Source organism: Moschus berezovskii, chromosome 9 (assembly GCF_049115385.1).
Source record: "Moschus berezovskii isolate FMDL1 chromosome 9, NW_MosBer_1.0, whole genome shotgun sequence".
NCBI lineage: Eukaryota > Metazoa > Chordata > Mammalia > Artiodactyla > Moschidae > Moschus > Moschus berezovskii.
In genome coordinates, this window is record NC_142468.1 from 46,091,007 (window position 1) to 46,103,813 (window position 12,807).

General features: G+C 39.3%; 1 protein-coding gene across 4 annotated transcripts in view; it reads right to left on the bottom strand.

Annotated features, from left to right (window-relative positions):
* MYO5A (myosin VA) overlaps positions 1-12,807 on the bottom strand; it is a 203,417-nt gene that overhangs the window by 129,581 nt on the left and 61,029 nt on the right. For all 4 annotated transcript variants that reach the window (XM_088839618.1, XM_088839617.1, XM_088839616.1 and 1 more), the window contains exon 2: positions 1,702-1,812. In XM_088839618.1, coding sequence (XP_088695744.1) covers positions 1,702-1,812 — 111 coding nt within the window. The remainder of the gene's footprint in view (positions 1-1,701; positions 1,813-12,807) is intronic.

The following is a 12,807-nucleotide window of genomic DNA, read 5'->3' on the forward strand; positions in this document are numbered from 1 at the left end:
TTTCTGAATAATCAGCTTGCCTCTGTTTTGCTCTCCTGAAATTCATTCTTCACTCCACCACCAGTGAGTCCTTTCTAAAATAGAAAACCCGGCATTCTTCTTCTGTTTAAAAACACTATAGTCACTTCCCAGATATACCAGTTGAAGTTTAAGAGTTGCAGCATGAACATGAGGCTCTCTATGATCTGGTTCCCACCCCCATACTCCTGCCAGTCCTCTCCCATCAAATCCCAACAACATGAAACCTGTACAGTTCCCCAAATGCACAATACTGTGCACGCTTCCCTGCCCTTGCCGAGGTTCCTCCAGATCCCTGAAACGCACTCCACCTTGTCGATTCGTTCTTTAGACGATGCCTCTCTGACTCTTAGCCTTCATCAGTTCCTCTGGCCAGACTCCACTCTGTTCTATTTTTGTTTCTTATTTATATTTATTATATCATATGTCACACTATTCATAAGCATATGTACTTTCTTATTTGATATTAATGTCAGAGAGCACATTTTTTGCCTCCTCTTAACATGATACATAGCAGGTACCTTAACACACTAGCCTTGAACTAGAACACACAACTTTCTAAATCTCTGTTCAGTCAACTTGTGATATTCACTATCTTCAAAATATATTCCAAGGCTCACAGAGTCTATCCCCTTCCTCTTTGTTAATCCAAATTCTGTCTAGTCAAAACTCTTCCTTCTCTTGGGAGCCTTCCCTGAAGCACCCCACAGCGATATTTCCCTCTCTTGGGACCCTAAAGTCCTCACTGTCTTTATAGTACAGCACAGTGGTGATGAGCACAGACCATCAAGACAATCTACTGGCTTAAAGTCCCAACTTCATCCCTTAATGCCTGTATAACTCTGAGCAAGTCCCAAACTTTCTGAGTCTCAGTACTTCATCCATAAAGTGGTAATAATAACAGGCCCACCTCACAGGATTGTTGTGAGGATTAAGTGAGTTATAGGATACAAAGGACTTAGAACTACACCTGGTACATAGTAATGTTCAATACATATTAACTGTCAGGACAGTATTACTCACTTGGCAATTAATCATAAGCTTATCTTTTGACATTTTTAGTATTGCAGTATTGAACTACTCTTTATATCCTGCCTCTCCTGGCTAGATTATAAATTGTTTAGAGGTAATTAATGTCACACTAAAAGTGTGACATGCCCTGTCAAATGCCATGGAGAGAATAAAAAGGGTGGAACTAAGAGTCTATTCTGCAGTGAATGCAGATGGGAAAGTATAGAGACACAGCTGGTTATAGGTTTTTCTGGCCACTAGCAAAGGGTTTTATAGATAATAGCTTTTAAGTAAATATTTTTCAAATACCTAGTTCCAGCAAATATCATATCTCAAGCTGGCTCTTGAAATGTTGTTTTCTTAGTTAATATGAATTATTTAAGTGATATCCTAAACAAAATACAGATAAACAGAAATATCAATGGGAGGATTATATATGAATCTAAATCAGGTCATAATAAATTTATAAGCCAAAATAATGGATTTTTTAAAGTATCTGCTATTTTTACTAACCCTCTGGGATAGAAACTTGTTTGCCATTTTTATCAATTAAGTGAAAATATTAGATTTATTCAAAATTTAACTTCTAAGTGAAATATCTCACAGCAAATTTACCCTTTTGAATTTCTTTCACTTTATGCCAATAACAACAAATAAAAGCAGAATTCCTACCTTTCCATCCTCAAGATGAAGCAGGAGAACTTTATCTCCTGGCTTATAATCTTTGAGCAGCTCTGCTGACTTCCAAACTTCTTCAGGATCAGGTATCCAAACCCTGGCAAACTAGAAGACAAGAAGAAAAAAAATTTAACTCAGCAATTCAATTTCTTTATAATGATATTAAAAAATCATGGATGTATTTATAATTAAACAGTTTAAGAACAAAATAAAATGCAGCCAATATGAAATTTAACTTTTAAATTAGCAGATGAAAAGTACTTTAGCCTCAGTAGTACCATCAAGCCCACATTATTAAAAGGCATCCTCTGTATTGTGGTAATAATTTCACAATATATGCAATTCAAATCATTATGCCATACACCTTAAACTCATACAGTGCAGTATGTCAATTCTATCTCAATAACACTAGGGAAGTGGGGAGAACTATGCTCTGAAGAAATAGCCTTGATTAAAATTTGACTTTGCCTTATATTAAGAATGCTACCTCAAAATTAATTTTAGATTAAAATGTACATATAAACCTATTTTTTCACTGAATGCAGACTTTCATGGGTTTAAGAACAAGATCTGGAAGCTCTGGCATGGCGACTGTGCCAGTTTCAGCAGCACAGCTATTTTTTCAATCATAAAATTTAAAATGTGAATTTTTTATTGTAGTGTTCATCCTGTGTTCTGCAAACCCTTAGTGATTTCTCAGTATTAATGGGGGATCATTACGGTATGAGCAGAGGAGTCACAGCTGTTTTACATAGTGGACATCTGGAATTTGCTTTGAAGAAAACTCTGTTGCTAATTTTTAAAAACTGAGAAGGCACTACTGTCTATATTTTGTCTTCATTATCTTATAAAGATGAGTGAAAATGGTAAAATTCACCCTAGCCTCAATATCATGAAAGAGGTATCAAGAGGAGTTTCTAAAACAGCAAATCTTTAGCCTCAACTACACCCTCTGGACTTAAGCCAATTTTGAATTTCAGATCAATTTTGATTGGGTCCTCCAAATGCCACAATGAGGAGGTGTTTTATGACTGCTTGGATTCCTTAGAAAGGAATCTCCCTTTAAAACATATGTACACTAAACCTTGGTGCCCATTTTTAGGACTATATCACATATAAAAATATCACCAACACCAGCCTTTCTCTATTTTCTTCAGCGCTTTTATTACTACCTGAATTTACTTATGTTATTTCTTGTTTACGTATTTACTATTTTTCTTACTTTGTTAGAATGTAAGTTCCATATTTGTCTTGTTCAACACTGTATTAAGTGCTTGTGTATCTGGTACATGGCTGGGCCCTGAGTATTGGCTAAAAGAATGCCAATCCTTAAATTAAATAAAAGTGAGCATTAAAAAAAAAAAAAACAGAAAAAAACCTCACCCACTGTTTTATTTATCTCTTATTATCATGCTGCTGCTGCTGCTGCTAAGTCACTTCAGTCGTGTCTGACTCTGTGTGACCCCACAGACTGAAGCCCACCAGCCTCCCCCATCCCTGGGATTCTCCAGGCAAGAAGATTTACGCAGATTTTTGGTCTGAACAGTTTGCAGAGAAAAGAGTACCAAGCTGGATTATGGGTTCCAATCCCAGGACTACCAGATTGGTCTTTTAGCTTTTATTTCAGGTATCTGCAAGATGGGGGATGAAAGCAAGACTCATCTAGTTTATCTCCAAGGTTTATACACACAAAAACTCTGTGAAAAGCATAAACCAATATATAAGTATATGCTGAGATTGTTATTAAATGTTTTTTCCACAAGAAATAATGTTACTACATTACTACAACTTATGTTACTACAACTTATTTCATAACTTTTCCCTCAGTTATACAGCTCCTTAAACTGAGTAATATCCATACTCATTACTTACATCTTACTCATTCAATAAAGATTTCTGGGAGGCTCAAGAGGGAGGTGGTACAGGTATAATAATCACAGCTGATTTGCCATAACTGTTGTATGGCAGAAACCATCACAAAATTGTAAAGCGTTTTTCCACCAACTAAAAAATAAATTAAACAAATAAACATTTCTATTTACTAACTGCTTCCACTCTGAAGCCTACTTTAGAAAACCAGTATTTCTATAACTTTTTCTGAAAGGATTTACTAGTTCCAAAACAGATGTCTAGAACATGAGATTCAGAGTCATGAAATAACCTACTACCTTGACTGATGAAAACACAAAAAAGCAAAATGGGTCCAAGTGAGTGTGTAGAATCATGGCTGACCTGCTCTAAACATGAGTTTTCAACTAAATCTAGAAAGAAGTGCCTTTGTGTTTTGTCCATAGCAAGCTCTAGCTCAGATTTCTACAAGTATTTTGGAAGCAGTAATGAGCTGGTACTTTGCCAAGGGTTTGATTTCCAAGAGCCAGATGTTAACAACACCTACAGATAGAAGACAGAGGCTAAGGACCTTACACTCACCAGAGGCAAGATATTGAAATACCAAACATCACTCTGACAACCAGCTTCCCCTTTATCTTATCTCTATCTCTAGGGAAAGTATCCAAGGAGAAGTAGATCAGAAGTCAGTCTATTATTACCACTGTCTCCTTATTATTCTTTTCCATCTTAATCAGTGAGGATCAGTGACTCTGCAGAAACAACTATAACAGAACTAGGTCAGCTGGGAAAATATATATACCTTAGATGCTGAAACATGGCAACCCACTCCAGTACTCTCGCCTAGAAAATCCCATGGGCGGAGGAGCCTGGTAGGCTGCAGTCCATGGGGTCACTAAGAGTCGGACACGATTCAGTGACTTCACTTTCACTTTTCCTTTCATGCATTGGAGAAGGAAATGGCAACCCACTCCAGTGTTCTTGCCTGGAGAATCCCAGGGACGGGGGAGCCTGGTGGGCTGCCGTCTATGGGGTCACAGAGTTGGACACGACTGACGTGACTTAGCAGCAGCAGCAGATGCTGAAACAGAGAGGAATCTCAACCTGACAACGCCCCTTCCTATTGCCTCTATCACCTCCAACCCTACTTTCCACTGTCCCCATAGGCCCCCAGACAAAATACACACAGTAGCCCTGATGAAGAGGACTAAGCTTGTTCAGCTACATCCAGTGTGAAGACTGAAAAGGAAGACAAGAAGGCAAGGTCCCAAGATCACATGAGAACCTAAAAGAGAGATGCGTTAGCAACAGTCAGGGAGGAATCAGAAATAGGAGTGGATACACCTACCCACTAAGTCTGCTCAGGTACCTAGTGAAACCAAAGCAGTTAGTGAAAGATAATCCTAGCCAAAATGAACCAGCCCCGACAGAGTTCCCAGCAAGACAAGACAAGGGAAGGTCCAATGTCTTGTAACAACTCTGTCACCAGCTGTCTCCATTAGCTAATAGAGGGTGAAGCTTTCCTGCAATGCTCCCCATTCCATTTTTAACTCACACTACTCGATCCCTCATTACCTTGTGAGTCCTTCAAATGCCTCACTTACAATACCTCAGACCTCCTACACTAGACTGCATGCTCCTTAAGCCATCTTTAAACCCCATCTAGATTGGCTCACCTCCTTGACCACAGTTAGTGGGACATTTGTGTTGATTCTATTTAAGGCAGAGGTAGGACAAGGGAAGGGGGAAAAGTTAGGAGAATGGAGAAGAGAAGAAGCAAAGGCAAACTTCAGAGACCCACCTCAGGATTTTTCCTGAAGCCACAAAGCACAGCTGGGATGGGGTAGAAGTCAGAGACTCAGAGAAGAGTAGTGGAGTAGTAGGCAAAGAAAGCGTGAACACTGATGTAGAAACTGTAGGAGAAGGGAAAGCAAGGATTTGGGATATGAGGTACTGTGACTAAAGCCACAAAAACTGTAGGACATGAAGAAAAGAGAAAAGGCTTAAAACAGCAAACACTGAAATATAAACACACATCAAAGATTAATAGCTTGCAAGGAAAATAAAAATCATCTGTCGTACAACATAATTTATGACGCGGTAAAGCTGACTGAGTCTAATGGGAAAGCCCTGGAAAGGCGGGTTCAGGGGACATGCCTGCACTGATCCCTGCAGAGAGGGGCACCAAACAGCATGGCTTCTCAGGGGTTACACCCATCCCTGTGTGCTGAAGGAGGCAGCAGTCATCATTCTCATTGTATTCTACCACAATGACAAGACTCAAGAGGTTCTTGATTAATGCAGGTGACTCACTGGAAATTTTGCGAACTTGCATTTTGTCAGTCAAGGAATCCAAAAGTTTGAGCACTCAGAATAACAGTTTCTGAGGCCTCAGACACCTTGGGAATAAGACTGACCGTAAATGACCAGTCCCTAAATCCCCAAAATCTGATCCATGTGATTCTCTCCCTTCCTCAAACTCCCATGTATGTTATTTGCATACAGACCACACATATGAACATCTTTAATAGTTCTCCTATTAAGTCATAAGCAGTTTGGCAACATGGAATCTATTTGGTTCAATTTTAATACTCCATTGAAAACATTCACAAAAATGAATGCTTTATATGACAATTCAAACAAGCTTATAATAACTAAGTGCTCCTCTAGGCTATGAACTGAAGCAGAAGAGAAATCCTGAATCATCAATACCCTTTCCTCTGATCCCTGACATTAACAGTGATAGACAAATGGTTACTAAATAATTCATATAACCCTAAAGACATGTTTTTCAGGTAGAAAATTTAGGAACTACTATGTTAAAGCACATAATGGACTTTCCAGAAACTACAGACATGCACACACACACAGTATCTATTGACATAATAAATTCCCATATACTCACCACTTAGGATCAGGATTAGAACCTTACCTCTCAGTGGAATATATTCTTAAACATTTCATTTTCCCTCCATTTTCAATCATCACTGCCATTGTCTGGTCATGCCAAACTACGGGTTTACTGTATCGTAAATAAGCCTTTGCTTTCAAACAGCAGACTCCTATTTATCCTTCACATCTGTGTTAAAATACTGCCTTCTCTAAGAAGAACTTCCTGACTTCCCACCATCATTTGGCACTCTACTCTCAATGTCCCCATTACCTCATGCAATTTTCTTCTAGAATACTTATCCCACTAAACGATAACTGTGCTGGCCTATCTCCCTCTACAGACTGTTGGTTCCTTGAGAGGAAGAGTGCGTCTCATTCACCTTTGTCTCTTCAGCACTTAACACAGTTCAGTTCAGTTCAGTCGCTCAGTTGTGTCCGACTCTCCACGACCCCATGAATCACAGCACGCCAGGCCTCCCTGTCCATCACCAACTCCCGGAGTACACTCAAACTCATGTCCACAGAGTCGGTGATGCCATCCAGCCATCTCATTCTCCGTCGTCCCCTTCTCCTCCCGCCCCCAACCTTTCCCAGCATCAGAGTCTTTTCCAGTGAGTCAACTCGTCGCATGAGGTGGCCAAAGTATTGCAGTTTCAGCTTTAGCATCAGTCCCTCCAATGAACATCCAGGATTGATCTCCTTTAGAATGGACTAGCTGGATCTCCTTGCAGTATAAGGGACTCTCAAGAGTCTTCTCCAACACCACAGTTCAAAAGCATCGATTCTTCAGCGATCAGCTTTCTTCACAGTCCAACTCTCACATCCATACATGACCACGGGAAAAACCATTGCCTTGACTAGACGGACCTTTGTTGGCAAAGTAATGTCTCTGCTTTTTAATATACTATCAAGGTTGGTCATAACTTTCCTTCCAAGGAGTAAGCGTCTTTTAATTTCATGGCTGCAATCAGCATCTGCAGTGATTTTGGAGCCCATCTAATAATTTCTTAATAAACCTTTACTACATGAATGTTCCTGGCCTTAGACATTATACTCTAATTGGGTAGCTTAAAAGAAGTATCAGAAAGAGGCTCCCAGAATCTTCTAAAGGGTCTCTAATTTCCAGAAGTAGAGAAAGATGAAAGTGACTTTGGAGAGCTGAGTTATATAGGAAGTTTTGGTTTGACAGAAGGAAAAACAGCCAGACAGGCACAGAGCAGAGAAGTAATGAAACACCCTTTCCTCCCTCAAACAAATCTCCATCCCCTCGTAATTTATGTAGAGTGGAAGCTGCACCTCACTTCCAGCACATAGAGCCCCACTCCCAATCCCACCACTCAGAAGGCAAAGAGGTGATGTGACCACCATTTCCACCAACCATCTCCTACAGCGGTAAAGTGGGGAATGGATGGGAAGAAAGGTAAGCCAAGGGACTGGAGCAGGGAAAGAGGGTCACACCAAAATGGGGGAAAGAGAAGAGAATGTTTGGGGATGAAGAAAAGGGGCATTCTGGGTGGGGCCGGAAGTGAAGAGCAGAAGCGTCCTGTGCCCCTCTGAGGCCTTTTAACAGATACAAGCGTACCTCACTTTACTGCACTCCACTCTGCTTTACTGTACTTTGCAGATGTGGCCACCTTTTACAAATTGAGGGTCTGTGGCAACCCTGTGTCAGGCAAGTCTACTGGCACCATTTTTTCAACAAGATTTGCTCACTTCATCTCTGTGTCACATTTTGATAATTCTCACAATATTTAAAACTTTTTCATTCCTGTTGTATTTGTTATGGTGATCTGTGACCTTTGATATTACTATTGTAATTGTTTTGTGGTGCAGCGAACCACATCCACATAAGATGGTGAACTTAACTGATAATTCTGTGTGTTCTGACTGCTCCAACTACTGGTTATTTCCCTGGCTCTTCCTCTCCTTGAACCTTCCTATTCTTTAGGACACAACAATATTGATATTAGGCAAATTAATAACCTTATAATGGCCTCTAAGTTTTCATGTGAAAGGAAGAGTTGCAGGTCTCTCACTTTAAGTCAAAAGCTAGAAATGATTAAGCTGTGAGGATGGTGCATTGAAGGCTGAGCTAGACCAAAAGCACTTATACCAAATAGTCAAGTTGTGAATCCAAAGAAAAAGTTCTTAAAGGAAATTAAAAGTGCTACTCCCAAGAACACACAAATCATTGATATGGAAAAAGTTGGAGTGGTCTGGAAGGAAGATCAAACCAGCCACAACATTCCCTTAGGCCAAAGCCAAATCTAGAGCAAGGCTCTAACTCTCTTCAATTACACAAAGGCTGAGAGGTAAGGAAGCTGCAGAAGAAGAATGTGAAGGTTGAAGGAAAGAAGTCATTTTCATAACATGGAAGTGCAAGGTGAAGCAGCAACTGCTGATACAGACGCTGCAGCAAGTTATTCAGATGATTTAGTTAAAATACTGAAGGTGGCTACCCTAAACAACAGATTTTCAGTGTAGACACAACAGCCTTATTTTGGAAGAAGATGCCCTCTAGGACTCTCATAGCTGGAGAGAAGTTAATGCCTGGCTTCACAGCTTCAAAGGACAGGCTGACTCTCTTGTTAGGGGCCAATGGAGCTGGTAGTTTGAAACTGAAGACAATGCTCATATACTATACCCCAAATCCTAAGGGCCCTTAAAAATTATGCTAAAACTACTCTGCCTGTGCTGTATAAATGGAACAACAAAGCCTGGTTGACAGCACAACTGTTGACAACATGGTTTACTGAATGTTTTAACCCCACTGTTGAGACCAATTGCTCAAGGGAAAAAGATTACTTTCAAAACATTACTGTTCATTGACAATGCACTTGACCACTCAAGGGCTCTGACGGAGATATAAAACAAGATTAATGTGGTTTTCATGCCTGTTAACAGAGCATTCATTCTGCAGCTCACAGATCAGGAGTCACTCTGACTTTCAAGTCTTTTTCTTTAAGAAATACTTTTTACTGCTATCCTCTAATAGAACTGGGCAAATTGAACCATTCTGGAAAGAAGTCACCGTTCTAGATGCCTATTAATCATGATTCATGGGAAGAGGTCAAATACCAACATTAACAGGAGTTTGGAAGAAGTTGATTCTGACCCTCATGGATGACTTTGAGTTCAAGATTTCAGTGGAGGAAATAACTGCAGATGTGATAGAAATAGCAAGCATTAGAAGTGGAGCCCAAAGATGTGACTGAATTAGGGCAATCTCACAATAAAACCTAAATGAGAAGTTGCTTCTTGTGGAGGTGCAAAGAAAGTATTTTTGGGAGAGGGAATCTACTCCTGGTGAAGATGGCTGAAATGACAACAAAGCAGCAGGGTTTGAGAGGCTTGACTCCCATTTTGAAAGAATTTCTTGTGGGTAAAGTGCTATCAAACAGCACTGCACGATACAGAAAAATAGTTCATAAAAGGGCAAGTCAATTAATGCAGCAAATTTCAATGTTGTCTTATTTAATGAAATTGCCATAGCCACCTCAACTGTCAACAATCATTACCCTGATCAGTAAGCAAAGATCAATGTGGAGGCAAGACCCTCCACCAAAAAAAAGCTTACAAGTTGCTGAAGGCAAAGATGACGATTAGCTTTTGGGTTGTTTTTTATTTTTTTTTTGTCACTAAGTTGTGCCTGACTCTTTTGCAACCCCATGGACTGTAACCCGCCAGGTTCCTCTGTCCATGGGATTCTCCAGGCAAGAATACTGGAGTGGGTTGCCATTTCTTTCTCCAGGGGATGTTCCTGACGCAGGGATTGAAAACACATCTCCTGCACTGGCAGGCTCTTTACCACTGAACCACCAGGGAAGCAATAAAGTAATTTTTAGTTAAGGTATGTACATTGCTTTTTTTAGACATAATGCTATTGAGCACTTAATAGACTACAGTATAGTGTAAACATACCTTGTATTATGCACTGGGAAACCAAAACATTACTGTGACTCATTTTATTCCGATATTCGCTTTATTGCAGTGGTGCAGAACCAAACTCACAGCATCTCTAAGGTATGCTTGTATCAAGGCTTAGACCTTAGAGCTTGAATCCAAATCCATGTCTACTCTATAAGCCAAACATTCTTTTCACTCTACCTCTCTTCTCCCTAATTAAAATAGATTTCAGAAAGAAACTCCCCTCCCCAACTCCAAAATTGACCCCCTTTGTGTTGTAATGAAAAGTGCTATTAAACTGGTCCATGTCATCAGATGAGACTTAAGGATGTCTCATCTAAGACAATCTGTCAAAGCCACAGTGGTCAGCCAGGAATCCATCCTTAGTATTCCAATTGGCTGTGATCATAGAATGAAGCTCTGCCAAGAAATGAGTTCAGGGAATAACAGCAAAAAAAAAAAAAAAAAAACCTGCCAAGGGCTAAGATTTTAATAAATGAATGATTCCAGTTCATTTACTTCTATAAATGACAAAATGACAGGGTTAATTTAAGACTTTTGATTTTTTTGTAACTCTTAAAGTTACCCTGCATGTACTGTGAAGTCAGCTTCCAGCAGGCAATGAAATTATTTTAATTTCATGAAGAAAACAAGAACCTTGAAAATTAATGAATATATTTTGTCACCATCAAGTAGCAAAAATTAAATAATCTTATTTCTCTAGAATTCTATATGATATGGCAGAGCTTCAGAATGAATATTTTTAGATACTACAGTTCTTTAATATTCTTGTAAAGATTATTTTAGGAACTAGGTCTCACTTTATAAGCACAGTCTTCAAATTCACATCTAGAAAAAATTACTATTTCTATCGACAGTTAGCTACAGATATTTAAAGACAAATTATAAAATTCTAAATAGGCAAAATAACCAAAGGTAAGACAGAATCAAAAACAAAGAAAGGAATCCTATTGATCATCTTCACTGTAAGGCTTTTTGTTTGATTAGGATAAAGAAAATTCCTAATTTATATCCTTTACTTAATTCTTGCAATATGTTTTATAACTGTAATTATTAAAGAAGTCTCTCATTCAACAAACAGCTTGAGAAAGGTTAAGTAACTGACCCCAAAGTCACTTAGCTAATAAATGACAGAGGCAGAATTCAAACCCAGGACAATCTCTGGCTTCAAAACCACTCAGGATATACAATGAAGGACAGAAACTCAATGAATCACTTTCCCCTGATTGTGATCAAGGTTGCCCAATTAAGCAAAACAACCCACACTTTCCTACCACTTTCAACACTTGTTCCCAGTATAGAAAGAAGTATAAAAACAGTCATGCTAATTATGTACCTTTGTATATAGATGTCTTCCTTCCACACAGAACATCTGCTGCTGCTAAGTCACTTCAGTCGTATCCGACTCTGTGCGACCCCATAGACGGAAGCCCACTAGGCTCCCCCGTCCCTGGGATTCTCCAGGCAAGAACACTGGAGTGGGTTGCCATTTCCTTCTCCAATGTGTGAAAGTGGAAAGTGAAAAGTGAAAGTGAAGTCGCTCAGTCGTGTCCGACCCTTAGCGACCCCACGGACTGCAGCCTACCAGGCTCCTCCGTCCATGGGATTTTCTAGGCAACAGTACTGGAGTGGCTTGCCATTGCCTTCTCCGACACAGAACATCTACCAGTCTGATAAATGATTTGGTGCTGAAAGAAGTCATGGGTAGTTTTTAAATCTGAAATTAAAATGTCTCAACATAGTAAATTTTTTTCTTCCAGGTTTTTTTGAGATGTAGTTGACATGCAGCACGGTATAAGTTTAAGGTGTACATCATTATGATTTGGCTTATATACACTATGAAATGATTACCACATCTCAAGTTTAGTGAATACCCACCATCTCATATAGATAACAAAATTAAAGAAAAAATTTTTAATATATTTTTCCTTGTGATGAGAACCCTTAGGATTTACTCTCTTAACAACTTTCATTTGTAACACACAGGTGTTAATTATATTATTGTTATGTTATGTAATGTATGAACATGATTATGTTAATCATGTTGTGTGTTACATCCGTAGTATTTATTTACCTTATAACTGGAAGTTTGTACCCTCGCCCAACTCCTGCTTCCCCAACCTCCTGCCTCTGGTAACTACAAATCTGATCTCTTTTTCCTTGAGACTGTATGTTTTTAAGGTATAATTGACCTACAATACTAAGACAGCTCCTGGTGCACAACACAGTGACTCAACACATCTATAAATTGAAAATGATCAACACTCAACATGCTAAATTTTGAAGGAATCTGACAAAACAGACATTATATGAGATAACATAGATATATCTTTCCCTCCTGTTTATAACAGGCAGCTCACTTTTGTTTGCCCCCAGTTTGGGGGGTGCACACTTCTGGCAGAGATCAACGGTCTGGAGCTACCTTGGGGTATT